Raw genomic sequence first — 27,678 nt, 5'->3', positions numbered from 1 at the left:
TTAGAGTTATTTTTTATAGAATTATGTATATAGTATGATAATGGAAAGGAAAATCAAATTAAGAACCTTGAATAGCCACATAACATGCAAAATATGTAGGGGATATCTCATAGATGCCACAACAGTTACCGAATGTCTGCACACTTTCTGCAAGACTTGCCTAGTAAAACACTTAGAGGAAAATAACACTTGCCCAACATGTTCTATAGTGATACATCAGTCCCATGCCCTCCAATACATAAGCTTCGATAGGACTATGCAGGATATTGTATATAAGTTAGTACCAGATTTGCAAAAAGACGAAACTGCTCGAGAGAAGGACTTCTACAGGCAAAGAGGCTTACCTTATCCCAAAGATATACCCCTAACCAATGGTGACGTCAATGGTGATGATAATCATGCTGATGCTAGCCACGCTGAGAATGATTACCACAGGCAAGACGAACAAGTGAATTTGTGCTTGGAATGTATTAGTTCAAATTTGAAATCGCTGAAAAGGAGATTCATTCGATGTTCTGCTCAAGCGACGATTTCACATTTAAAGAAGTTTGTAGCTAAAAAGGTTCTAGACGGAATAGATAAATATAGGGATATTGATATATTGTGTAATGATGAACTTTTAGGTAAAGATCACACTTTGAAGTTTGTCTATGTGACGAGGTGGCGGTTTCAGAATCCTCCCCTGATATTGCAATATAGGCCAAGGATTGATATATGATTAAACTAAAAAGGGATAGTTCCCTTGGTTGGCTGTATACCATATAGTTAAAAAACTCTAACATCACAGTAAAGACAACTTCTATGTAATAGGTATAATAAAAAATCAGAACTAACGTTTTCGGACCTATCAGTCCATCGTGAACTCATATACTTGCTAACTAGGCCCAGAACCAAACAATGGTTGTGATTATAATTCTATCTGCATTCTAATGTGTTGAAATTGAGGAGGCTCAACGCCGATGTTAGCAGACTTGGCAGACATTCGTGGCCCAAGATGGTTGTTAAAGTTTTAAAGCCAATTAGTACAATTAAACCAACAACCCCCTTTTAATTCATAGTAAATTAAATTTTCATCACCACAGTTGGACTTACTTCAATTTTGAATAAGGAACCACATTCATCAACCTATTCATATAAGTAAAACATCTTAGCAAAAATATTTTCCACTTAATTATTTGGTCCCAGATGTTCTTTAGATCCTTTAATTCAACTTCATTTGAATTATGTGTAGATGGCTGCATACATTCTGGCTAATTCTCTATTTGCATTATAAAAATCATTTTATACTCTACCTACATCTTACATTATCAAGGTACTTAAATGTAATTATAGCCACAACCTTGTTGATGTTTGTTATTACTGTTGAAAATTTAAAAAAAAATCTTTTATTACAATTAGTTGGCTGTATCTTTTATTACAATACAGGGTAACTTCTACGTCACATTGTCGGTTTGTTTTTTGGCACCTTTCAGAAACATCACTCATTTTGCATTTAGTTGCCATTAAGTCATTGAAATGTAAACAACTCAATTTGCATCCCACGTGTTGGGAAATTCGATACATTACCTTAGGGCATTATCCTAGTTGCCATGTGACCATCATAAGGCATTTTATTAAAGTATTCACTTTTAATGCATCCATGTTATATTTAAAGGGTCTTTACCCGAATATTTTTCTTTGGTGGCTCAGCTAGCATCCAGTCTGTAAGTATAACCAACTTGCTCTAACCTTAGTCAAAATTTAAATATTAACTTTACATTCATTAAATCGGTTATACTTATTTTTAGATCGTAACACTGATGATGATTTTTTTATAAAATCGAAAACGTTTTGTTGTGATGTAGCCCTTTAAAGGGATTTTAATATAAAAAAAATGTATACCTTTTACAAAGGATTTTTTCCAATTTTTAAAGTTTTCGTTTAGGGTTTCACCATGTTGCCAGTGGTATTCTTCTAACATCGGCGTTAAGCCTCATCAATTTCAACACATTAGAATGCAGGTAGAATTATAATCACAACCATTGTTTGGTTCTGGGGCTAGTTAGCAAGTATATGAGTTCACTGATGATGGACTGATAGGTCCGAAAATGTTCGTTCTGAACACATTTTATACAATCCATTGGGATTTTTTATTATACCTATTACATAGAAGTTGTTTTACTTCAATGTTAGAGTTTTTTGATATAATATGATTCTTATGGCTATTGTATATTCTCGAGACTGATCAGTTTAACAAAAGTGATTAATGTCAATGTGTGTGTTTAATATATAGATATACAGATCGTCAAACAAAGAAACAAGTTTTAATCAAGCACTTATACAGTAATCGCCACACCAGTAGACCCACGGATACCTAATTGTTAGGCTTGGGCTAATCCGGCTCGTTCTCACCTGTGACTTTCATGTCTCTCATGTCATGTTACTTTCATATAACTATTCAAAATAATTGTTTTTCTGTACAAAAAATACATTAATAATTAATTAATAGTATTGTTACTCTACTTTAATTTTTTTTTTTTTGGCTTGGACTATAGTCATTCAGCCAGTCTCAATCAAAAGTAAATGTATTAAAGATATTGCCAATTAGTGAAACATGGTTATTATAATAATATTACAATTTTTTACTTCTTATTTTACCTACTCATTACAGATAATGTACATACTATGTTAATAAATATTATAAATATATTATGCTTAATGTTTATCAAGAACACATAGTGTATATGTTACCGTTAAAACCCGTTTTCAGTTAAAACCCGAATTTACTAGGATAAACTAGTTTTAACTAAGCGCTTTAGACAATTCTAATTTTAACTAGTCAAAACTAGATTTGACTGCCAAATTCAGTTAAAACTAGAAATCGCGAACGGATTTCATTTAGAGTAGTTTATATGCGATTCTCTTGTGATTGCGTATCAACCAAATCTACCTGACGCGACTAGGCATTTCTGAATGCAATATAGGTTTGGACACAAGACCTCTCTTCGTTTTTATATTTTTACTCTTCTTCCGTTGGCAGGTTTCACACATTGGTATAAAAGTATTGATCGTATCAATAAAAAGTGATATTTGCCTATTTCCTGGCGGTTTCAGTCTTCAACTTATCCCGATTTCCATGAAAAATAGCAACTTAATTTGCTGCTTTAATTATGCCAAAAATATTTTCGACAGGTACATAATATTTGATGGGATCAATTTTAGAAGCTACTTTGTTATATCGCACACTTTTACAATTCTAAATCATGTTAGTCTTCGAATTTGTAACCGTGTTTTCTTGGCAGACAGTTCCGCATCTTGTACTTCGACCATTAATTTATTATATAATATAAAGCATATTATGCTTTTGGTCACAACATTGTAGTGACTTTCTTTCTTCTCTGTCTTTTCCATTTGTAAAATCATTTCCAAAACACGTTCTTTTCACGTTCTTATATCTCTGCTCTCAATCTGATCTTCGATATTATCATTAATGGTGAATAATACACAGTGGTCTAATATAACCAATAAAAACGATGCAAAACAATCGACAGTTTCACACACTACTTTGCTACCGACTTGCCGCCTTCGTTTTTAACACTACCCCGAACAAGCCGTAATACATATATGTACTTGTCTCTTGCAACAATTTTAACTGGTATTCGTCAGTAATTCCAAAAAAGCTACTTTGAACTAGTATAAACTACGCTAAATGAAATTCGTTCGGGATTTCTAGTTTTAACTGAACTTGGCAGTCAAATCTAGTTTTAGTCTTCCTCAGCTGATCTGCTGTTCACGTGGGCTCAAAATGGTTTGACTCAGCCATGTTGTCTTATTAATTAATAAAAGAATTTAGATGTGATTTTATTCACTTTAAAGGGTTATTATACCCTATATCTGTGGCTTTTGCCCAGTATCCATGTTTTTTATTGTGTCGTTTAGCAATTGCTCTTCTATGAAGGTTTTATAAGAGGACGAAGCTCTGATGATGGCACGTTATGTGTCGAAAGTACTTGCTGATAATAAAATATTTTTTACACACTATCAAAAGTTTTTTGAAAACATACATCTGTTTGCCGTTTTGACCAAATCTAGTTTTGACTAGTTAAAACTAGAATTGTCTAAAGCGCATAGTTAAAACTAGTTTTTCCTAGTAAATTCGGGTTTTAACTGAAATCGGGTTTTAACGGTAACATATACATTTTACAAATAAAATTATTAATGTTAATTAAAATAAATGCATTCTTTTTTGTATTTTTTTTTTGTTTTTTTTGTTTTGTTTTTTTGCTTTGTTTTTTTGTTTTGTTTTTTTTTTGTCACTACGATAAGATGTCAACCCGGTTCAACCCCTCGCAGGTTTAAATCCTCTTAGTGATTTTTTTTCCTTAAATTTTTTTTTATATCTTTTTTGTATCTTTTTTAGCTACTAGCCTTATTTAAGATAGTGGATTTTTTTAATTTAATCTTTTTTTAAATTTTTTTTAAACATTTTACAAATACCTATGACTAATTACAATAATATTTTACTATCCGACAAGAAAGATATCAAACAGTCAAAAATTTTCTTTTTACAGGGAGTGGGATGTTCTGGTCTATAATTCTTTTAATTAGGTGATTGGTTAGGTGTTTATGCTTCATTCAATATGCTTCATTCATATGCTTGCATTCAAAAAATATGTGGTTCAAGTCACTTTTAACCTCACATTCCTGACAAATATTCGAATCTAATAATGTTTATTTTAAATAAATGTGCAGGATAACATGCATGTCCAAATCTATTCTACTGATGGTGGATATGTATTTGCGAGGGAGGGTGAAATTATTATACCAAGGTTATTCCGGAATAATCGGTTGTATCAAACTGTATTGTGTTGTTGATATGCTACAGTACCTTTCACAGTGTGTTTTCCAGTTCTTCATCTGTTCAGTTCTTAAACAAGCAAAAGCATCTAGAATGCAGGGCTGATATTTGGTACTTTATTTGATACTTTAAAATAACTTTATTCAAACATCAACAATATTACAATACTTAACTTTTACAATAACACAATGACAACTATAAACTTCAAATACAGCTGTTCTATAAACTCTCAACTTTCTATGTTATATTCGCTTTCTATACATTTTCTGACATTTTCTAGACGTCACTAGACATAAAAGTAAACAATACAACAAGTGAAGGATCCAGGGCTGTATTAGCTCAATGTACCCGTGTGTCTAGTAGCGTGGTGGTTACTGTATATTGTAGAAATAGACGGAGGACCAATTTGAATATGTCAGTACAATTCTATGTAAGTTGCGTCTAAATTTTAGCTACTAGTAAATTATTAAAGGTTGATGTGACATCATCATAATCATGGCCTCTTATTCCTGCTGGAATGTTTACCGCTCTTACTTAGAAGTCTCTGATTTACTTATTGCAGTGGATCACTCCACATTCTTCTTGTGCATTGTCAAAGTTTATTGTATGACTTGGCTTTCGTTACAATTTTCTTCCACTCATTTCGATATATGCATAGTTCTATCCAGTTTCTCACTTTCATGATTTTGATATCTCTCATGACCTGGTCCTCCCATCTCTCTCTGGGTCTTCCCCTTGGTCTTTCAGTTACTGGCTTCCATCTGGTGATCTTAACCAGTAGGTAGTTTTTCCTTCTCTCTATGTGTCCCAGCCATCTCAGTCACTGCTATCTTGGTACTGGGGGTTGTTACCCCCGATGATGGGGTTGATTTAGTTGAAACACTAATTACCGAAATATATTTATTTAAGTCACCATGTACGACAGTAACTAGTTGGTGTCGGGATGGATAATGTCTCTACTCTAACCACGTCGGTTTCTGAATAATGAATAATCTCTTTCTTTACTTTCTAGTATCTATAAATAAATCCCAATTGTTTGTTATGATTTCATACTTGAATGTGACCGTGAATTACTAATAGTACATAATTGCTGACTCCGTTGTTTTGAAGAGGAATGGCCTACATTGCAGAAGCAATGTCACCCATTTACGTAATGTAAACAGGACATGTAATTAATATTTGTTTGAGACTTTTAAAAATTAAATCGATATGGATTACTCTTATTTTTTGGATGCTAATATAAATCCTGTACACTGCGCTTTAATAAATCTAGTCATTTCTTTTAATTTTTCAAGAACCCTTTATTCCTATTGCTGAACCCTATAGTTCCTTTAATTCCCTTGACCTTCTACGGCTATGTCAGATAGTGTGGTTGACAGGGACTCGCCTTGTCGCACTCCTGTTTCTATTGCAATTCTGTTTGGGCTACCTTCTTCTGTTGTTAATTTTGCTCGAAATCCAGCCAATGCCATTTTTGTTAATCTGATTAGCTTTGCCCGTAAATCTTGATTTTTAATTTCATTAAGTAATTTATTTCTCCAGTCAGAGGCACGAGCGCTCATACAAAAATTTTCAGGGGGGGCATACGTGAAGATGTTGCACATTAGATATTATAGTCCATGTGGTGAGACCGCTCCCGTCTGGAAAAATTTCTGATTCGGTTTCTTTGTGGATTCCTATTCAAAAATGTCTCCTTTAAACAAATTTGAAGGGTGCCGGGCATAATTTTTGGGCAGAAATTGTTTAAAAAAATTTTTTATACAAATACAAAAGATCACGTTTTTTTGCTCTGAAACATATATTTTTACGTTTTGTGGGTCATTCTCAACAAGAAAGGTATCTTGTAAATTTTCTCAAAAATTGATAGTTTTCGAGTTATAGGCGATTTAACATCTAAAAAATGCGAAAATGCGCATTCTCGAGGCCTAAAAACTCATATTTAAATTAGTATTTTTGAGGTTGCCAGATACTTAAATCGAAGTTTAAACATTCAGCTTCAAGATTCTGAAGAGTGATTGCGCCTAACCTTAATATAAACCGTTGTTTTTTAATTTTTAAATAAGCATGTCCATCCGATTTTTTTGCCGGTGCGGCGCGCTCTATTTCAAAAATCTCCAATTTTCCTCCGAAAAATATTTTTTCTAGATTCTTTGGGACATTCTAAATAAAATAATTTTGTTGACATTTTTCTCAAAAGTTAACAGTTTTAAAGTTATAAGCGATTTAAAATCCAAAAATGCGTTTTTTGGCATTTTTCGGATTTTAAATCGCTTATAACTTTAAAACTACATATTAACTTTTGGGAAAAATGTCAAGAAACTTATTTTATTTAGAATATACCAAAGAATCTAGAACAAATATTTTTCGGAGGAAAATAAGAGATTTTTGAAATAGAGCTCGCCGCACCGTCAAAAAATCGGATAAACACTTATATTTAACAATTAAAAAACAACGGTATATATTAAGGTTAGACGCGATCACTCTTCAGAATCTTGAAGCTGAATGTTTAATCTTCAATTTAAGTATCTGGCAACCTCAAAAATACTAATTTAAATATGAGTTTTTAAGCCTCGAAAATGCGTATTTTCGCATTTTTCAGATTTTAAATCGCCTATACTCAAAAACTATCAATTTTTAAGAATAATTACAAGATACCTTTGTTGTTTAAAATGACCCAAAAAACCTAAAAATATATGTTCCACAGCAAAAAAACGTGATCTTTTGTATTTGTTTAAAAAAATTGTGAAACAATTTCTGCCCAAAAATTCCGCCCGCACCCTTCAGATTTGTTTAAAGGGGACATTTTTGAATAGGAATCCACAAAGAAACCGAATCAGAAATTTTTTTAGACGGGAGCGGTCTCACCACATGGACTAATATTGTATACTTTGGATAACCATATATAGTTTACAGCACCCGAAAAGCTAGTAGGGCCACGGCCCCCTCCTGCTCATCATGGGCGCCCATGGTCAGAGGTGACCATCATAATTTGTATATGAATATTTTCATTCTTTCTTTTGATGACTTTAAAAACTCTTATTCAGTCTTCTTTCTCCCTTCGAAGTTTTTCAATCCAATTGGCCCTGGTCCTGGCCAGAAAAACAAAAAGCTAACGTAGTAGTTTAAAGATCTAGGTGACTTTGCTACTTAGATTAGAACTCGCTGTGTCTGATCAATATATAAAGGCAAGAGACGAGGGCTTACGGCTCGGTGATACTCCTCCATAGATCCCTACGGGATAGGCATGATGAAGTGCTTGATTAAAATCGAGCAATTTTTCTCACTAGCTCTATGGGCATTTCTAATTTCAGAGATTCAGACTTGTTCCTATATTTGACTATCTGTACACGAGATGAATTATTTGACAATTAGCTATATAGAATGTGTGTAAATATTTTTTATGAAAAATCGAATATCATATTGACATGTCTGTATAATATTATATATATGATTGTAGCGGTATAGTCTTTAATGTCAGGTTTCACAAAGATCTTCTAGATATTAATGTAACTATTAAGTGGTTTACAAATAATTAAAAATTCAAGAAGAGAGTTATCGAAAAGTATTTTATATTACCGGTTTGATCATATTATTCAACTTAATATTCGGAAATATCAAACAAATTATCATTCTCTTTGGTTTTTTGGAGATTGGTTTTTGAAATTCCCTTTAAAATTTTTCATTTTTGTGTAATATGAATATTGTGTAAAGTCATGTCATCTGTAAGTCTTTTCCTCCAAATATTTTCAGCAATAGTCAGTAAAGATAGTAGTCATAGACATACTTTTTCCATCTTCATACCCAGTGATATGCTCATGTTCCGTTGGTGGTTTGCGGAATCAATTAAATGGAATTAAAATAAATGTAAACATAACAAACTTTCAATAATATATTTATTTTAATCGGTAAAAAGACGTGTTTTGCTTATATCTCGTAAGAGTGCGTCGTTGACCTATCCCGACGCCCGCTGGGGTGTGACTACCGACGGGAGGCTGTGAATCGACTGAACGAGACCACAATTGCTAATATGTCATTATGTATGTGGTTCTACCGTATGGCGAGAAAAGGCGATAAATTATTAGATCTGGCGTTTTAAAAGCTGAAAACATTTCTGTAGTTTTTAAGAAGTTGACATAAAGAGGATGGCTAATCTGATACCATAATCTATTATGGAATTTGTGCTTCTCATACATAAACTGAACAGGCCATTAACATCTGGTTTCTTTATATAGATATTATGAGCCAAAAGAAATGTGAATTTTACATGGGACGTATTCTTTCGTTTTGAGAAAAGTTATTAAAAATGAAAAATTAAAATTAGCATTTAAAAAATAGTAAAATAGTAATTGAAGCGTGTCGCCACACTCACACTGCTATGTTATCAAGTTTATTTTGAAAGTACCTAATGTCCACTCAATCTAAAAAATAATACCAACTACTACTGAAGTTACTTACTTTCATGTGACGGATTTTAAAAAGAAACCGTATTTGTTTATTCTTCTTCATGTACCATCTCTATCATCGGCGGTTAGCGGTCGTGGTGAAAAATATTTCTTTGTGTTTAGCTATACGTAAGTTATTCAAAACCTAGTTCTATTCAATTTCTAATATTCCGAAGCCAAGACAAAAAATGTTTCTTTACAATATTCCCATATATTCATGTATAGTTAATAATGAAGGTATTTGTAATAGTTTACCTGTTTTAATATCTTCCCATTTATCATTATAGCTATTATTAACCATTATTTTCGTTTTTCTCGTTAATCTTCATTTCGAACTCTTGACAAGCATCATTAAGTTGGTCTAAGACTTTCTCTGTGTTCGTGTCTGTATCAGTTAGTAGAGCAGTGTCATCTGCATATCTTACATTAGAAATTTCTTCTCCATTAATTGTTATTCCTTTGATAAGGTTTTTCCAGGCTTTCTTGAATAGTAGTTCCGAGTATTGGTTAAACAGCATAGGAGACAATACACAATCCTGCATTACTCATTTACCTCTACTAATATTTCTCTTTGATCGTCGATCCTAACCTTGGCACTTGCCTCCAATGTCTTCTTCTTCTTCGCGCGACTAGGATTACTCATGTTTGTCTGCCTCTTATTCTGTTCCAGTTGTTGTTGACTGTACATTGTCCTTCCACCTTTTCGGCGGCCTTCCAACGGGTCTTCTGCTATACGGCTTGTTGTTTTTACAGATTTTCGCTAATCTATTTGGTTCCATTCGGTTTACATGCTCGTTCCAGTTTTTCTTTCTTGTTTTTATCCACCTGTTAATATTTTGAATTTTGTAAGCTCCTTAAGAATGTAAGTTCCTTATTAATCTGACGTCTTTATCGCCTAAATTAATGCTTCTTTTATAATTCTTCAATTTCCTTACATTTTTCTTCTAGTCATTTCTCTTTTGCTTATTTTATTTGTATTCGAATGCGGTCTTATTTTTATTTTTTCTTCTTTCATCCATCATATCTAAAATGTGTGATCTCATCCAATCTTTTCTTGCCCTTGATCGCGTTTTTGTAAAATCTTCCCTTGTAATATTGACCAGAATGTATTTGATCCCATCGTATACCATACATTTAGTTTTCGATTAGAGATACGCGACTGAAGGAAACGATAAAATCGGCAACATTGCTTATGAAAATGACTAAATAAACCCGCGCGACTTTGTTGTGGGAAACGGGGAAGCAGGGTTGCCATGTATTGCCAGATTGTCGTTTATACAAAATATTCATAAACACAAAATTGATCTCAATATATTTCTCAATCTGTCTCACTGTGAAACAGTGGGTCAAAAAGTAATTATATTTTTAAAATTTCCGTTTTCCATAGACACTTTCTAAAAGAAAGAAAAATTATGTAAATAGCAAAAAAATGTAAATGTGTTAGGTGTGCAATTACAGATCTTTGTGAAATCGGTCATGTATACATTTTTTACCTTATTCCTAAAGTCTGTAAAGTATGTAATGTCTTACTGTACAATGGAAAAACATGTTATCTTCAATACGTTCATGTAAACTCTTTTCAGTGTGCTTTGTTTAACTTGTTCAAAAACCTATTTGGTTTTCTCCATCTAGAAATGCATTCACAACGAAAGATATTATTGGTAATATTTTTCTTGTTGATTCCTGTTCAAAATAATTATCTAAATTAGCGAAAATAATATTTGTTCTATAAAATGCAAGGTTTTATCAAAGAGTCCCCCCTTTCCAACATGTAGGTATCATTAACGATGATATGTCATGAGATGAGATGAGATGAGATGTCATAAAAAATAATTACTAACCACCTGATTCTTTTTTCTTGGTTAGTTAATATGTATTCATATAAATTAACACCCTTACTGTCCTACAAAGTGCTTGGCACATTATCCTGGTCCTTCGTTCAAAATTTGTCAATACCACAAGCTCATTTTTTTTTATTAGTAACTGTATGACAAAAGTATCACGTGATATATTAGTGTCTTTTTCAACCAAATAAAACAATATCCTACAAGAAAACAGGTATGTCACCAGTCGACAAGAATTGTTTTTCGGTTTCTTATTTATAACACAACACATAGGTATTTCTTGAAATCTAAATAACTAATATACGTTCAAAAATCTGTATTTTTACATAAACAAAAAACTAATTTTCATCAAATCAATCTCCATTGCATTCGCTACTAGCATCACTCTCATCTTCATCTCTCCCTACTTTATTGATTCATTTTGTTCATTAGTGATATCTGACTCTGTAATAACATGAAAAAACTTAATAAATTCTACTTCAAGTGCCATCTCCGCGACGGAGGTTGGCAATCATCATAGCTATTCGGACTTTAGAGACGGCTGCTCTGAAAAGTTCATTTGATTGTCCGTGATCACTCTCCACGTGTAATATGCCCGAGATATTCCAATTTTTTTTGTTTTCATGGTATTTAAGATTTCTATTTCTTTATTTATCTTTCTCAAAACCTCTTTGTTTGTGACGTGTTCTGTCCACGATATTTTTAGAATTCTTCTGTACACCCATGATTCCAGTTTTTTCATTGGTGCCGCATTCGAGGTCCAAGCTTCCATTCCATAAAAGAAAGTTAAAGTTGATAACAATAAATATTAATAATTAATAAATACCAATAATATTAATACTGTAACTTGTAATTCAGAAGATAATACATCAAAAGATGGTCATTGGGGACCATCAAACCAATAATATTCATATTTGCCTTTAACTATTGTCCATTCATAATTTAATTAATACCAAATTATTGAATTTTTTGTTTTTGCGAAGAATTATATTATTAGTCCAGTAATGTCTTCAGAGATTTGATCTAAAAATGATATGAATAAGTTGAATTTTACCGAGCATGTCAAAAGTTTGCCACTTCAACCCCCTTCCTCTCGAGGGGGGTGGCGAAAACATCGATTTATCAAGAATCTGTACGCAGTAAAAAAATGACTCAGACAGAACTAACGCATGAAGTGACCGGCGATATCAATTTTTTCAATAAAATTTTATGAAATCGACGGTAAAAATTCGATATCTTCTGATCAGAGTGTCCTATCGACAAAAATCAAAATTTTTTTATCTTTGTTTGGGTCCCAAAATTGATATTTTCAGCAAAATTCAACTTGTTCGTATGATTTTTAGAGATTCAGTGGAATTTTCGTCTCTGACGACTCTGGTATTGAGTCAACAGAAGAGGATCCATAGACACGGTGTTCAAGAGAAAATAGTTCAAAGAGAAAAGCAAAAGAAGCTTCTTTGACGCATGACGTTGTAGAAAAGTGTCTTATAGCCGATTTTAATTTTGACGTATTTTTGATCTACAATACTGCAAGCTTAAAGCCAAAAAAGAATGTGTGTGTACTTTGTACGCACGTAAGAAGTTATACTTCTATTATATGATTTCAACGAAATCAATATACTTTAAAAAGTTTATTTACATTTTATTTAAATATTAAACTAATTTTAATACTCACTACTTTCCAAAAAATTTTATTAAAACAATACCAAAAATTAAAAAAATAAAACAAAAATGAAACAAAGAAATGATTTCTGAACAATAATTGCTGACAAAAATTTTAACTAAATACGTATTTTCTGAAAAAAAAAATATAATAAATATACTTACAATCATAAAATGTATAAAAATAATTAAAAAAATAAAAATTTGCATTGGGAATTGAACCTGCGTCTATAAGGTTGTTAGATTTTGAACTCACCGCACGCAGAACTTAGCTAGCGAGACATTTGAATGATGTGGGAACATTAGCAACTAAACGTTTTAAACTTTTTTGACAGCTGCTTATTCTCTTAGTTTAATTAAATAAGTTTGATTCTTGCGGAATTAAAATATTAACATACAACAAAATATAGACTAAAAAAGCAATTTATTAGATATGAAGATTGGTAGAAATTGTATTGGTAATCAAATTATGTAAATCAAAGCATTACCTACTAATTGGCTAGGTACCTACATTTTCCAAATAGGTATGTAGGTCCTAATCTTTTATTACAATACTGAAACATTTAAAATTACGTTGCTTTTGCTTTTAAAAACTATTTAAAAAGTCACTACAATTATAAACTTGCTTTTTGTGTCTGTCCTCACAACAATAAAAACTAATATACTAAATACAATTTGTTTACCCATAACCATTGACGTATTAATAAAATAACCGACATATTGAACAATTGTTGACAGGTAATTACCCAGTCAGAGGACGTATAACGTTTAAGCTGCGCCGGGTACCAAGATTTTGATGATTTCGAGCACATACAAATTTACTCCCAACGCGCCTAAAGAAGTATAACTTCAAAAAATTGGGTGCTAGTTTAAATTTTATTTAGATTTTCTCTTGAACACCGTAACTTACAGCCTGTTTTCTTCGGATAAAGGCTCTCTCTAGCAAAATGTTTAGAATATTTTGTTTTTGCGAAGAATAAATGTTAAGAGCCAGCAGGCTGGGATTCTTATAGCTTGAGCCTGATTTTCTTCGGATAAAGACTCTCTCTACCAAACAGTTCAATTTTTGGTTTTTGCGAAGAATTATTATTCAGAGTCAAAAAGATGGGATCCAAAAATGGGTCCGGAATTAGCCTGATTTTCTTCAGATAAAATACTCTCTCAAAGGAAAATGTAGCTTTTCTTTTGTTTTTGATCTGGAAATGCATCTATAGTAATTTTTTATTAAACAATAAATGTGAAACCAATTAATATCATCGTCAAAGCAAGCTGATGGAAACTTGATAATATATCTTTTACTTATTGCGTAGATATTAGCCCTAAGGTTTCAAGTGTTTGCCTAAACATTAAGAAAAATGTCGTAATTTAATCCAATAAAAATCAAATTTTAATGTACTTAATTTTTGGATTAATATACCTTCGTACATAATATGGATGTATTATTTTTCCATTTTGGTATCATGGTTTTTCTATTGTACATATCTGCTAATAAACTATTTCTCTACTGGTGTTTTCTGGTTTATATTTATTTAATAATTTCCTTTAAATCTCCCAATCTCCTGTTACCTGGGAAAAATAATGTCCTAACCCATTCTCCCACCTAACTACCAAAGTTTCCCTACAATGAAAGAGGAGAAAGATTGGTCGAATTTGTTCAAGAAAAAGAAATGGTAATAACACAAACACGTTATACAAGGTTTCACGAAGAAGATTATCTGCAAGTTGCTTCATGGTAAAATCGTAAGAAACCAAATAGACCATTAGGTATGATAGGAAGCAGATACAGAAATTCTATCAAATTCGAAAAGAAATATCCAGGTGCTGATCTGATTAATGTTGGAAAATTCTCGAGAATGAAAAATCGGAGAATATTCTTGATATGGAGAATTTTCTGAGAATGAAACCCATGACGCGCTTAAGAATATTGTTGAAGAGGGAAAATAGGGTATTAAAAATCATGATCTTATATACAAAATTATGAGACGAAACAACAGTGTTATTTGTATATAAAAAAATACAAAAACAGAAAACACAAAATTTCTTTGATAAAAAAATTAAATTTTCTTAACAGCAATTAATCGATGTGGTATGATAAAAGATGAGGCCTCACATTCAGAATCTATCTATTATTAGCTCATCCTAGTCACCTACATTCTGAATTTCAATGTACTGATGAGAAGTTGTGGGATTTTGTTTTTCACGAGTGGCCAGCTCAGCTTGGTCTACGTCTAACAATTTTAAATGGTGAGCAATGAAAGTTACCTTACGAGCCCGTTCAGCAGTGAGCCGGTTTCTTTTAGAGGAGTGGATACAAATACCATAAGTACTGAAACTTCTTTCAGTCGCTGCACTGGATGAACGCATGCTTAATATATCAACTGCTATTTTAGTTAATTTTGTTCCGAAACATGTACCTTTTCACCATATGATTGAGTAGTTTTTCAATTGATTTTACAACGTATGGTTTTCCAAAAAATCCCTCCTTAGACCGATAAAGTGCTATTATTTGCCATTATTTCAGCCGACTCATCATCATATTTTAAAGTCGCTAAATTATCTACAAACTCAGTTTCCTCAACTTGCTCTTCTCTGCTTAAATGAACACCATTCTAAATATTTGCACGTTAATATTGCATCAAAGCAATAAATATTGACACTGTAAACACCCTTCCTAGAGGTTCATGGGATTGGCAAAAACAATATACATATCTACATATTTTTTAAATTATAATAATTTGACCCGTACCTAGTTTTTATTTTTGTTTCGGTTTTTGAAAATATATAAAATTTTTGCCGAGAATATTCTCGAGAGAATTTTCTGGCCGAGAAATTTTCTAACATCACTAGATCTGATCACAACCCAGTTGTTGCTTTTGATCTCTTCTATGACTTTGTCCGTTATTTATTAAACTAAAAAGTAATGGGCACATTGACGGATCCCCAAATTGATTTCTACTTCTGATGTTCTCAATTCAATTGAGTTCATACTCAACTTTTATTCTGGTTTTGTTCTTTTTGTATTATTTTTTTTAATTACCTTTAACATCTTGTGTTAATTTTTCTCCTTTAGTAATTTTAACACTTCTAATCACAATCAAAAGCTTTAGTCAATTATAGTGTAGGTCTCTATCAGTGTTGTTATCCTCGACCTACTCAGTTTCTCCTCCATATTTTAGGGATTCATTCGGTATTCCATTGAGTCCTGGGGCTTTTCTGTTTTTCAATTTTTGTTATTCTTTATTTCTTCTTTTGATTTCTATATTTGATTCAGTTTCTTCTTCTTCAGGTAAATATAAAAATTAGTATCTCCCTTCAGTTCTATAAATCCAGACCATTGTTCTATTTTATTTAAACTTCTAGGATTTTTTCCTACCTCTTGGTATTTTTCAAATTTTTTTGTGTCCTATATAGGTACCTCATGTTTTATTTTTTTGGTAAAATATGTCCAATAATCTCTCTATATCTCTTAGAATTGATGTAATTTCTTCTATCTCTTTACTGTTGGTAGTTGTTTGGTGTTTTTTGTTACGGTTGTGTGATGGATTCGATATTATTAATTTTGTTTAATTTTTTTAATGGCATAGGCATAGACATTCAGCCAGTCGCAATCAGGTTATAGTCCATCACTAACTCAGGGGAGTAATGTGCAGTGTGTTGAGTAAATGTCTTGTTACTTAGTAAAGTACACTTCATTTGTCTTTACAAAGAGACGCTAATTGTATCCGAACGTCTGCGCAGTCCCTTGCCTTAGGTGATTGTTGGAATTTAAAATAAATTTCAAGGGATTCTATGGCAATAAATTTTTTGTTTAATGAAAAATGTTTCCCTTCCTCTTATCAATATTTATCACAAATGTGTCTCCTTCTAAAAATCCAGAACTTTTAAATTATAGTTAAAAAGTTCCACAGTTAGGAACAGTCTTTCCTTTGCTGAAACACATTACCCCAAATGAATATTTGCAACACAAAAACTAGGAATATCCGGAAAAACCAAATAACGGAATTTTTTGAATGTAAGTATTTTTGTTACTTTTTAGGTAAAAATCTATCGACGATAATTTTATAAACGAAAAATTAAAATTTCTTATTACAGGGCCAAATGAATGAACAATCGGTATAATGTCACTTCGTAAAAACGAAGCAGAAAAGTAGTTTGACACATTTGACAGTTTCCACGTGGGTTAGGTTAGGTTAATACAAAATATGTGTTGATGTTATCCTTTTATATTTAATAATTTCATAATATATAACATGGCAATATCAAGTAGTATAAAAAAGAAAAGGGTATCTAAGAAACTAAAGAGTTCATGGAGAAAACATGTAAATATAAATGAAGTTGAAGAATTTCTAGAAGAGCAAAGATTAGAAGAAAGATTAGGGCCTTCTTTGGAGTTGGTTCCTGATAGTGAACTATTTAAAGTTGATTCCAAGCCTTCAACAGAATTATTATCATCTAGGGAAAGAAGAAAATTAAAAGCCGCTAAGCCTTTAAAATGTTTTTCTGCATTACAGCCTCACACAAATGTTCCAGATCCCATATCCAGAAGAAATCGTGTGAGAACTAAAGAAGAAAGAAAGAGTCGGCTGGTGACGTTAAAAGAACAACGAAATGAAGCTAAAGGGATTGTAAAACGTAAATCACTTCAAGCTGCTGAAAATAGGAAGTTAGACGACTTGAAGAGAAAAAGTAAACCGAAACGTGGAGATGTTTCCTCTGATTTGTGGCAAGATAGTGACAAACAGGCAACTAGTGAAGAGTGGGTTGATAAAAACGCTAAAAAGCATAACTTGAGAGGTGTAGGTGTAGCTGTAAAAAAGACGAGGTCTAGGAAATTAGCTACTAATATTCCAGCAATTGAGCCCCCACATCCTGGTATGTCATACAATCCTAGCTATGCTGACCATCAAGATTTATTACAAAAGGTATGTAGATTTTTTTTATAAAAAGGTAAATATCGATGGCTTAGTGTGAAAACCTCGTATCTCAATTTTTTTTTCGAAAATGACATTTTGGTGGTTTTTGTTTGAAAACCTTGTATCTCACCATTTACAACTGTTAGAAAAAATCCAAATACAGTAGACTATTTTCTACAGCCGAAAAAAGAAACCACATATATCAATTGCTCTCTTGATTTAGCGTGAATACCACATATATAAAACCAAGAATTTGGTACTTAATTTGAAGTGTTTGTTTGAGAGATTCTACTTGGAGAAGTGTGATTTTTGTGAACAACAAAATGTAGTCTGGCATGTAGAAACATTTTATGAACCTTAAATCAAAAGATTTGTATTGTATCGACCTAGTATTCGGAGGTGTGCAATAAGCTATGAAAAATGAAAACCTCGTAAATAATAATAAACACAACCTCATTTGAGATGAAAAACACGTATATCAAGATATACGAGGTTATCATAGTTACTTGGGCAAAGGCTCTATATACTGCAAGGATATTTACGTGTTTTTCATAGTTAATATTTGTATTTCCAATTTAATAGCGATATTTGACACTTTTAGCTCTGGGCCAATATCAGTTATTTGTCTCAATATGCTCGGCTTAAAAATACGTAACGTAATTTTTGTTTTTATGTTATATTATGCTGAAAATCAGTTTTTTGCCTCTCCTGTAAAATTGTCATTTAATGAGATACGAGGTTTTCACACTAAGCCATCGATATACTCTCTAACATGGCGCTACAGCATAAGTCAGGCCCTGGCCTCCCCCAAGTATCTTTTTCTCTGGTTACTCTCATTCAGTTATCCACCCTCAATATGTCTTAGGATGGGTTCGTCTATCCACTTCTGCCTTGGTCTTCCTACTGGCTGACATATCCCACCATAGTTCATAGTTCAGCTAAGCATTCTACTAGGTGTTGTCATTATCCATTGTTATAATCAGTGGCAGCTCGTCAGAGGAGGCAAGGGAGGCTCAGCCTCCCCATAATTTTTTTACACTACACTGTTTTGTTTATCATGAATCGCAAAAACAACAAGTACAACTCTCACTATTATACAACGTGTAAATTCCATATAATCACTAATTATCCATACGTACGGAGCATTAGCATTAGAATGCATGATCGCGTCTCAGTTTTATTACATATTATTGTAGGCAGGACCCTGGGTTATCCCGAGATGCATGAACGGAGCACGGAGCCGAGAAGCCCAACAGTCTCCGTTGCTAATGCTCCGTGCAGCGCAGCAGGCGTTTAAGGAGACCCGGTCTCCTAACAGTGGCATCTACGGTGCTATCACATGCTGCCCGGAGATATACCAAGGGAGGCAGAATAGCTTCTCGGCTCCGTTGCGTGGTTGCGTGCGTCTCGGGACAACGAATTTTAGGGTCCTGACTAAAAATAATGTAAAATCTAAAAGTGCGAATTTTGTTATGAAATGTGGTATGTGGGGTTATAATAATATTTAGAACAACTTGCTCAAATAACTTTTTCTGATATCTCTAACTCAAAGCAAAATATCGGTAATTTATGGTGTTTTTGAATTCGCAGTAGGCCGCGTTTAGAATTAAAAAAATTCAGTTGAGTATCTTAAAAAATTTGAAGCTTCATTATGTATGGACTGCAAAACTTCAAATCTGTATTTATTTTGATATGCGAGGTATCTATTTACAAATAGATGGAATTGTTAACAAATAAACGACACAAACTTTGGTATTAAACTTTTACAATTAGACTAACTATTTTTAAAATGATATGATATCATGAAATTATGAATTAGGATGATATTATGAAATGTAAATAAAAAATGGTCAAAAAATGGGGCCTTAAATTACATTTTTTGGCACAATTTTTTGTTAGTGCAAATTTGTCTAGATATTTTACAGTTAGGTATAGCCTCCCCTATTGTAAAAATCACGAGCCGCCACTGGTTATAATGTGACCTACCCAGTCTAATCTTTGTATTTTTGCATAATTTGTTATACAGGGTTCTTTGTAATAACAGTATAACTTGTGGTTGAACCTTATTCTGTATATACCCAGGGTTGGCAGGTTTAAACCAACATGCTTAAAACCTTGGTTTTGTCTTAAAAAAACCAGTTAGTTTAAATCTGGTTTATTTATTTTTATTTTTTTTACTGTGCCTCCAAACTGGTGTTTTTATTTGAAGTTTTTACTACAGCTGCCGTAAATGAAGAAAATTAAGATAAATAATTTCAATTTTTTTACTTTTGAACTTATATTTTGAATATTATAACGTTTGATGATGTTTTTTTTGTTATATCAATTTTTTATGTGTGTAAATAAAAATAAAAGTTGTCTTAATCATTGTTTCCATTGTTTATTAGTTAATTTTATAAAATAATTTATTCATTTTTAAAGTTTTTAGACTTATTATACTTTGTATCAAAAAAACCTGGTTTAAACCAAATAAAAGGAGCATTTAAGTATTACGTAACGCGGTTTTTGAAGATTTTTGACCCCCCCACCCCCTTCCTTACGCACCTTAATGGGGCATTCACGTATTACGTAACGCAATTTTTGAAGATTTTTAACCCCCTCCGCAACCTGTGTTACGTAATACTTGAACGACCCCAAACCTGGTTTAAACCAAAAAACCTGGTTTTTCTGGTTTTTTCGAAAAAACCTTGGTTTTTACCATCCCTGTATATACCATTGTCAAAAATGTGTCTAAATATCCTCCTTAATATCTCTCTTTCCAATGTATTAATAAGGTTTAGTAGGTAAACTAAGGTAGTAGTAATATTGGATTTTAATAACATTGATTTTAATGCCTTGAATGATTGATTACCTTTCTTGTATTAACTGGGATCAAATTCTTGAAAATCAAAGTCTAGATAAAATGTTAAATAGATTCTATGAAGTCATGTACTGTGCTTTTGAAATCTTTGTACCAAAAAAATTATGTCAACAAAAAGTTTCCAAAATGGTTCTCGCCAGTACTAAAGAAACTAGTAATTGAAAAAAAGTTATCACATTTAAATTTTTTTTTTTTTTATTTTCAACGGGACACTGCCCAATAAGATTACAAGTTTATAAGTCCAATATACATAATACATGTGTCAATAATAATAAAACTACAATAAAATAGTAATAATAAAACAATAATACAATAAAATATAAATATCCAACAACTACTCAAACAAACAAACGTCTGAGGCCAGAGATGAATTCAGACTTCGGTGCAAAGAAATCTAGATCAGGTTGAGTGTTTGCCCATCTTAGTGCTCGAGATAAAAAGTTGTTATATGCATAGTTGGTTCTATGGATAGGAACATAGAATGTTTGATTTAATCGAGTTCTGCGGAGAGGTACATGGAGACCAACCTGCTCAAGTAGCTGAGGACATAAAACTGTTGAATTAATTATGCCATAGAGCATCCTTGCATCCTTAATTACTCGTTGGTCACGCAATGAGAGAATACCCAATTGGGTTTCAATTTGATAATAATTTAACTGATTTAACTCAAAAGGTATACCCAGTTTATATGCTATGTACCTTAAGAACTTGTGTTGGACTGTCTCGATTTTTGTTATGTAAATATTGTAAGATGGAGACCAAACACAAGAACAATACTCTAGATGAGGTCTAACTAAAGAACAATATAGTAATTTAATTGCATCAATATTCTGAAAGTCTCTAGTGCATCTTTTTATAAAACCAAGCATTTGTAAAGATTTGGAAATTTTTGATGTATAATGTGATTCAAATAAAAGTTTACAGTCTAAATTAATTCCCAAATCACGAATTTCGGTAACCCAGTCAACAGGAATATTCTGTATGTTATAATTATATTCTATTGGGTCTCTCGATCGTCCAAAAGAAATAGCATGACACTTAGATTCATTCAGGGCCATGGCATTCAACATACACCACTCACTCAACCGATCAAGATCATGTTGAAGATTAATACAGTCTTCTGTATTGTTGATAATTGTATAGAACTTTAGATCATCTGCAAAAAGCAGAGGTGAACTGTGTCGGAAGCAGTGGTGTATATCATTGATGAATATCGATACACTTTTGGCAAAGTAACGTAAGTGACATTTTTTAAAATCATGTTTTTCCATTAAACTAACGCTATTATTGTTCAGGAGGCACTGCCAAAATGTAGTAAGCCTATACAAATATTATGTTTAAAGTAATTCTAGGCTTACTACACTTTGGCAGTACCTTCTAAACAATAATAGTGTTAGTTTAATGGAAAAACATGATTTTCGCCAAAAATGTCACTTACGTTACTTTGCCAAAAATGTATCGATATGTTAAATAACAGGGGCCCCAAATGTGAACCCTGAGGTACTCCTGAATGAACCTTAATCTCACTGGAAACAAAATCCCTGATACGCACCATCTGAACTCGGTCAATCAAGTATGTTCTCAGCCACTCAAGAAGTGGACCATTAACACCCATTTGTTTAAGTTTAAATATTAAAATATTATGGTTGACCCGATCAAAGGCCTTGGAGAAATTGGTGTATAGTGCATGTACCCTACAACCCCTCTCCAATGCCTTCCTCAGGAAGTCCACAAATACTAGTGTGTTACATTCGGTGGATCTGTTATTCCGAAATCCAAATTGTTGGTCCACTAGTTGTTTTTCAAGTGAAGCTTTAAGATAGTCACATACAAAACATTCAAATATCTTTGGTATTACACTAATTATACTAATGGGCCTGTAATTATTCACCAATGAATTATCTCCCGCTTTATAAATGGGTGTTAAAAAACTATTTTTCCAACATTCTGGAAATTCACCCGTATTTAAGGATAGATTAAAGATGTGAAAAAGAGGTCTGCATAATATAAAACAACAGTTCTTGAGAAAGCTAGGAGGCAATCCATCAGGACCAGGACCCTTATTTGCATCCAGTTCTGATAATTTTAGATAAATATCAGATATAGTTATGTTGAAACCAGTCAGATTAGTAAGACCAAATGTAGGTGAGTCACTGGGTATGACACATATTTGAGTGGAATATACTGTAGAAAAATATTCTGCAAAAAGATTTACAATATCTGTCCATGACCGGATTCAACACCACCATACCTCAACACAGCGGGCATAGAGGGCTTTCCTCTCCGTGAATTCACAAACGACCAAAATCCCTTCAAATTATTTCTTATTGATAATTCTGTTAAGTAAATATGATTTCTGTAGCTTTCAGCTTTTAACAATTTACAATTAGCCCTCAGCTGTGAAAAAGTCTGATAATCCAGAACTGATTTAGATAAAAGATATTTTTTGTGAGCTTTCTTTTTCTCAACTATCCGGTTCTTTAACTCTAAAGAGAACCAAGGAGGGAATCTACGTTTTGAATACCTTTTTAGGGGGATGAATAATTCTATAGCTAAGTAAACTATATCATAGAAAATATTTACAATTTGATTCAGTGTTTTTCCTAAAAATAAATTATCCCAACAGAACTGTGACAAAAAATCAGTTATTTTCACATAGTCAGCCGACTTGAAGTCCCTATAAAAACCGTCACTAACCAAACCACCATCATTGGGGCGCCTTTTGGTCATCTTTATCTCAAATTCCAGGGGTGGGTGATGCATACCCTCCCTCAAAAGAGCTTCATTAGCTCTGGACACAGTTACATCAGCATCATCGACCAACACCAAGTCCAGAATATTACCAGTTGCATTCACAATAGTATTGGACTGAAACAAATTGTGGTATGCACACATACCAGTCACAACCTGCAGGGCTTCAACTTCAGAAGCTGTGGCACCTGGCAGAGGAATTGTTGAAGAGCACATATCATTTGAAAACCATTCGCAGTTTGGTAAATTGAAGTCAGCAGCCAGATAATAGTGTGCAGATGGATAATCTTCGGCTATTTTTTCCAGGGTTTCACAAAATATGGAATATTTGTCCAATGTAGACTTAGGTGGAAAATATGCTGTTCCTATAATAAACTGATTTGCACCTTCGGTCACCAAGACAAAAAGCTGTTCGATTGTCCCGTTAACTTTTAAAGATCTACTGCTTAAGCCCTTATGAACTGCAATAAGGACTCCACCACCTCTTGAGAATGACCTTGTTTCACTGGAGCGATCAGTTCTATATATGTTGAGGTCAAACAACTGCAGCTCTTCATCGGCATAGTTACATGTCAACCAGGTCTCGTTGAATATGATGATACTGTAGTGAGAATAGGAAACATTCATAAACAAATGGTCAAGCTTAGTTCTGAGACCTCCTACATTTTGGAAATAAACCCACAGTCCAGAGGAAGACTGTGTTAGTTTTTTGACATTATTCTAGGAGTGCCATTTAAGTACTTGATAAATAAGTTTTGTTCGCCCTTTCTCTCTCTTTTCTTAAGTTCACTCTTGACAGTGTTTAATGCTGTTCTCTGGTGTGGGGTGAGATCTGAATCGATAAAAATCTTTAGTGACCTATCAATATTTCTTCTGTTTCTGAGTATTGCCAGATAGTCTTTATGATTACGAAGGACAATTCTGTATGAACGGTATCCATTTTTGTTCTTTTTCCAATTCGTACGGCCTCAGCAATATCAATGGCTGAGTTCATTAATCCAGACAAGAGGTATGTGGCTTTGTTTAAATCGTCATCCTCACCATACTCAGGCATATTAAAAATCATAATGTTGTTGGATCTTTTCTGTCTCTCGATCATTTCACTTAACACTGATTGGTCTGTTGTGATTTGTTCAGTAGGTTCAGTTGTTTTAGTAACTCTTATATCTTTCAAACTGGATATTTCAGATCGAATTTCAGATTTAAGTTCATTAAAGCTTACCTGAAAAGAGCCATTCAAAGAGTCCAACTCACTTCTAAAAGACTTTATTTGTTCAATCATGTCCATGGCCTGATTATTAATAAGTTGTTCCACCTTTTGTTCAAGAGAACTTATTTGTTTCTTCATCATAGGAATCATTTTGATTCCATCCTCACAGGATTCGCAAAAAAGTTTAAGGACTCTTCTACCCTTCAACTTCAACACCCTGATTTCTGATGCTGTCAGATTGGCACATTGATGATGAATATTTTGATCGCAACCATCACAAACCCAACATTCACCACCACTGACATCCAACAAACATTTTGTGCATGACATATTTAAAAGTTTAGATCAAGCACTGGCCTATCTTCAAAATATATTATTTGTAGAAGTACTGATAACTTTTTATGAAGAGTACTTAAGTTTTTGTTGAACTCAATTAGGAGAATATGTGCTTATAATTGCAAATAAATGCAATTTCTGAAACATTCACTAATAAAAATGAAAGATAACTTACAGATTAATAGGGTCTGAACTTTTACGGATTTTTTGATACAAAACAACACATTAAATACTAATAAATATCACTTAAATTGTACATCATTAACAGAGCAGGAAAATATGTGTTTTTGCCAGTAATTATTGAAACTAATATGAATTTAAAGTTAGTTCCTCTATAAATGACTATAATGCATTCTCGAGCCATAGAAGTAAATGTAAAGCTCTAACAAAAACTTATAATAATTTTATAGAAAAAACTGAGAATTCCATTCATAGTAACATTAAAGCGTTTTGGTCATTCATAAATTCTAAACGAATGAGGACGGGTTTACCAAATGAAATGACTTTGAACAATACCATTTATACAACTCCAAGTGATATTGCAAATGCTTTTGCATTATATTTCTCATCAGTTTATTCTGAGAAAGCAATCAGTAAACATATTTTACCTTTCACCACCAATATAACGATTAATTCCTGTAATATTACAATATCTCAAGTATATGAAAGAATAATGACGTTAGATGTGAACAGAGGCCCTGGTCCTGACAAAATACCTCCTATAGTTTTAAAGAAATGCAGTTTTATTTTGGCAAGACCATTGTGGAAAATTTTTAATTCTTCTTTGTATACTGGTTACTTTCCTGATCCTTGGAAATTAAGTTTTTTAACGCCAATGCATAAAGCTGGTAGTAGATCGGACATTACAAATTACAGACCAATTTCTATATTAAGTACTACAGTCAAACCCACTTATTGGAATAGCCTTTGTGCCTAGTAAAAGTATTCTTATAACCGGGATATTCTAATAACCGGTGTGCCAAAAAGTGCCATAAAATTAGTTTTTATGAAGGTAGAATGTACATCCCGTTTGAATATAAACTTGAATACACACCACTAGATTGTGTTAATACAATAAGAGATCTTGGAATACTGTTTGACAAATCGCTAAAATTCGCAGATCATATCGATTCTATTATTTCAAAGGGATTACATATGCCTGGCTTCATGAAACGAAACTGCTATGATTTTAAAAGTCCCAATATCCTAAAATTGTTATACTGTTCTCTTGTTAGACCTTACTTGGAATACTGTTGTAGTATTTGGTCTCCTTATAATGTTTACCCAGAAAAAATTGAAAAAGTTCAAAATAAATTCCTTAGGTTTTTGGGATTTAAAATTAGAGCTATTAATGGGAGTAACAGGTTTTACAGTTATGAAGAAATTAGAGCATATATAAATATCAATACCCTGGAAGAAAGTCGTTATCACCATGATTTGAAAATTCTGTATAGTTTGTTAAATGGTACAGCAAATAGTCATTATTTATTGTCTAAGGTTGGTTTTAAAGTTCCTTCATACAGTACTCGAAATGCAGTTTAAACCACTTTTCATGTACCATTTCATCGATGTAATTATGGCCTCAATGAACCTGTAACTAGAATGTTACGTCTAGCAAATCAAAATACTGAAAGGCTTAATTTTAGTTCCACAACTAACCGATTTATATGTGACTTGCAACAAATTAATATTGCCTCTTAATTGTTTTACCAGTCTGTTTCTAATTTGTTCTGTACAATGAAATATATCATTTTCGTAGTAAAAAATGTAATTGCATCATAATTGAATAGTGCACGATTTTGCCAGCAGGGTTGGCAAAAACCAAGGTTTTTTCTAAAAAACCATAAAACAAAGTTTTTTGGTTTAAACAAGGTTTATTTGGAAATACATACCTTCAATACCTTCGTAATAAACAAAAACATCAATATGGGAGTTTGAATGTAAGTTTAAATTCAGTTTAAAGTCTCCTGTTAAATGCCATCGATATAGTTATAGTTTTTATTTTAAATTTTATTTTACCAGTAGTATATTAATAACGTTTCCTTGCATTTTGCAGGTAGCAGAAAAAGAACAAAAACTTATAAAGGAAGAGAACCATTTACGCAGAGTTACCAGTGGAATGTTCAGCAAAGTAACAGAGTCTAAACGTGACGAAGATTGGTTAATATCCATGTCAGAAGGTCTACCAAGTAAGAGTAACATTGTATCTGACAATGAAGAAGGAAGTGATACAGAATTTAAATCAATAAATCCACCTGTAAAGAATGTCAAAAAGACATTAAAACAAAAACGAAAACATAAAGAACATTTAGAATTGGAAAAGGCAAGGAAAGCAGTCAAGTTGGAGAAGAAAAAGGTTACAGACATTCACAACTTACGAAAGGTTGTTAAGCACATTGATTCAGTAAAAGAAAAGCAGAACAAATTGAGGGAAATCAGAAAAAAGAATAGGACTCTTAATAAGAAGCCCACAGTTTTGAATGCCAACAAGTTTGAAGAACCTGATTTGGAGTTTAACATGGGTCAGGACATAGCAGGCAACTTAAAAGATTTAAAAACAGAAGGTAACATACTTGTAGATAGATTTAAGAGTATGCAAAAGCGAAATATATTGGCGCCTACGAAGAGACAAAGCCATAAGAAGGCTAAAGTTAAGAAGTACACCAAGCCTGGGCATAAGGATACTGATTGGAAGAAGAGTGTGGCACGTTCTTTAAGTTAAAAATCATTAGTTCCCTAAATCTAATAAAATATGTTAAACTTTCTCATTCTGCTTTTTTATTATTTTTTCTCATTATTTACCCATTAGAAAAAAAATAATAA

General features: G+C 32.6%; 2 protein-coding genes across 2 annotated transcripts; both read left to right on the top strand.

Moving 5' to 3' along the window:
* The first annotated feature begins 34 nt into the window (after positions 1–34).
* LOC114332555 (polycomb group RING finger protein 3) lies at positions 35–14,295 on the top strand. The gene has a single exon (XM_050643489.1). It carries the CDS (start codon positions 35–37, stop codon positions 716–718), a length of 684 nt encoding a protein of 227 aa, XP_050499446.1. The 3' UTR covers positions 719–14,295.
* A 2,658-nt stretch (positions 14,296–16,953) lies between these two features.
* Positions 16,954–27,619, top strand: LOC114332558 (ribosome biogenesis protein NOP53). Its single transcript, XM_028282385.2, has 2 exons — positions 16,954–17,707; positions 26,912–27,619. The coding sequence occupies exons 1-2, from the start codon at positions 17,036–17,038 to the stop codon at positions 27,575–27,577; spliced, it is 1,338 nt and encodes a 445-aa protein (XP_028138186.2). The 5' UTR covers positions 16,954–17,035; the 3' UTR covers positions 27,578–27,619.
* Positions 27,620–27,678: the final 59 nt, after the last annotated feature.

The sequence above is a fragment of the Diabrotica virgifera genome, chromosome 2 (assembly GCF_917563875.1).
Source record: "Diabrotica virgifera virgifera chromosome 2, PGI_DIABVI_V3a".
NCBI classification, from domain to species: Eukaryota; Metazoa; Arthropoda; class Insecta; order Coleoptera; family Chrysomelidae; genus Diabrotica; species Diabrotica virgifera.
Note: the sequence above shows the minus strand (reverse complement) of the source record. Positions and strands in the feature narration are given on the sequence as shown.

Bases quoted from the DNA above. Each gene is read 5' to 3' on its own strand.
- LOC114332558 (XM_028282385.2), top strand. From the start codon at position 17,036: ATGGCAATATCAAGTAGTATAAAAAAGAAAAGGGTATCTAAGAAACTA. The intron at 17,708-26,911 runs GTATGTAGATTT...TGCATTTTGCAG, and splicing joins ATCAAGATTTATTACAAAAG to GTAGCAGAAAAAGAACAAAA.
- LOC114332555 (XM_050643489.1), top strand. From the start codon at position 35: ATGATAATGGAAAGGAAAATCAAATTAAGAACCTTGAATAGCCACATA.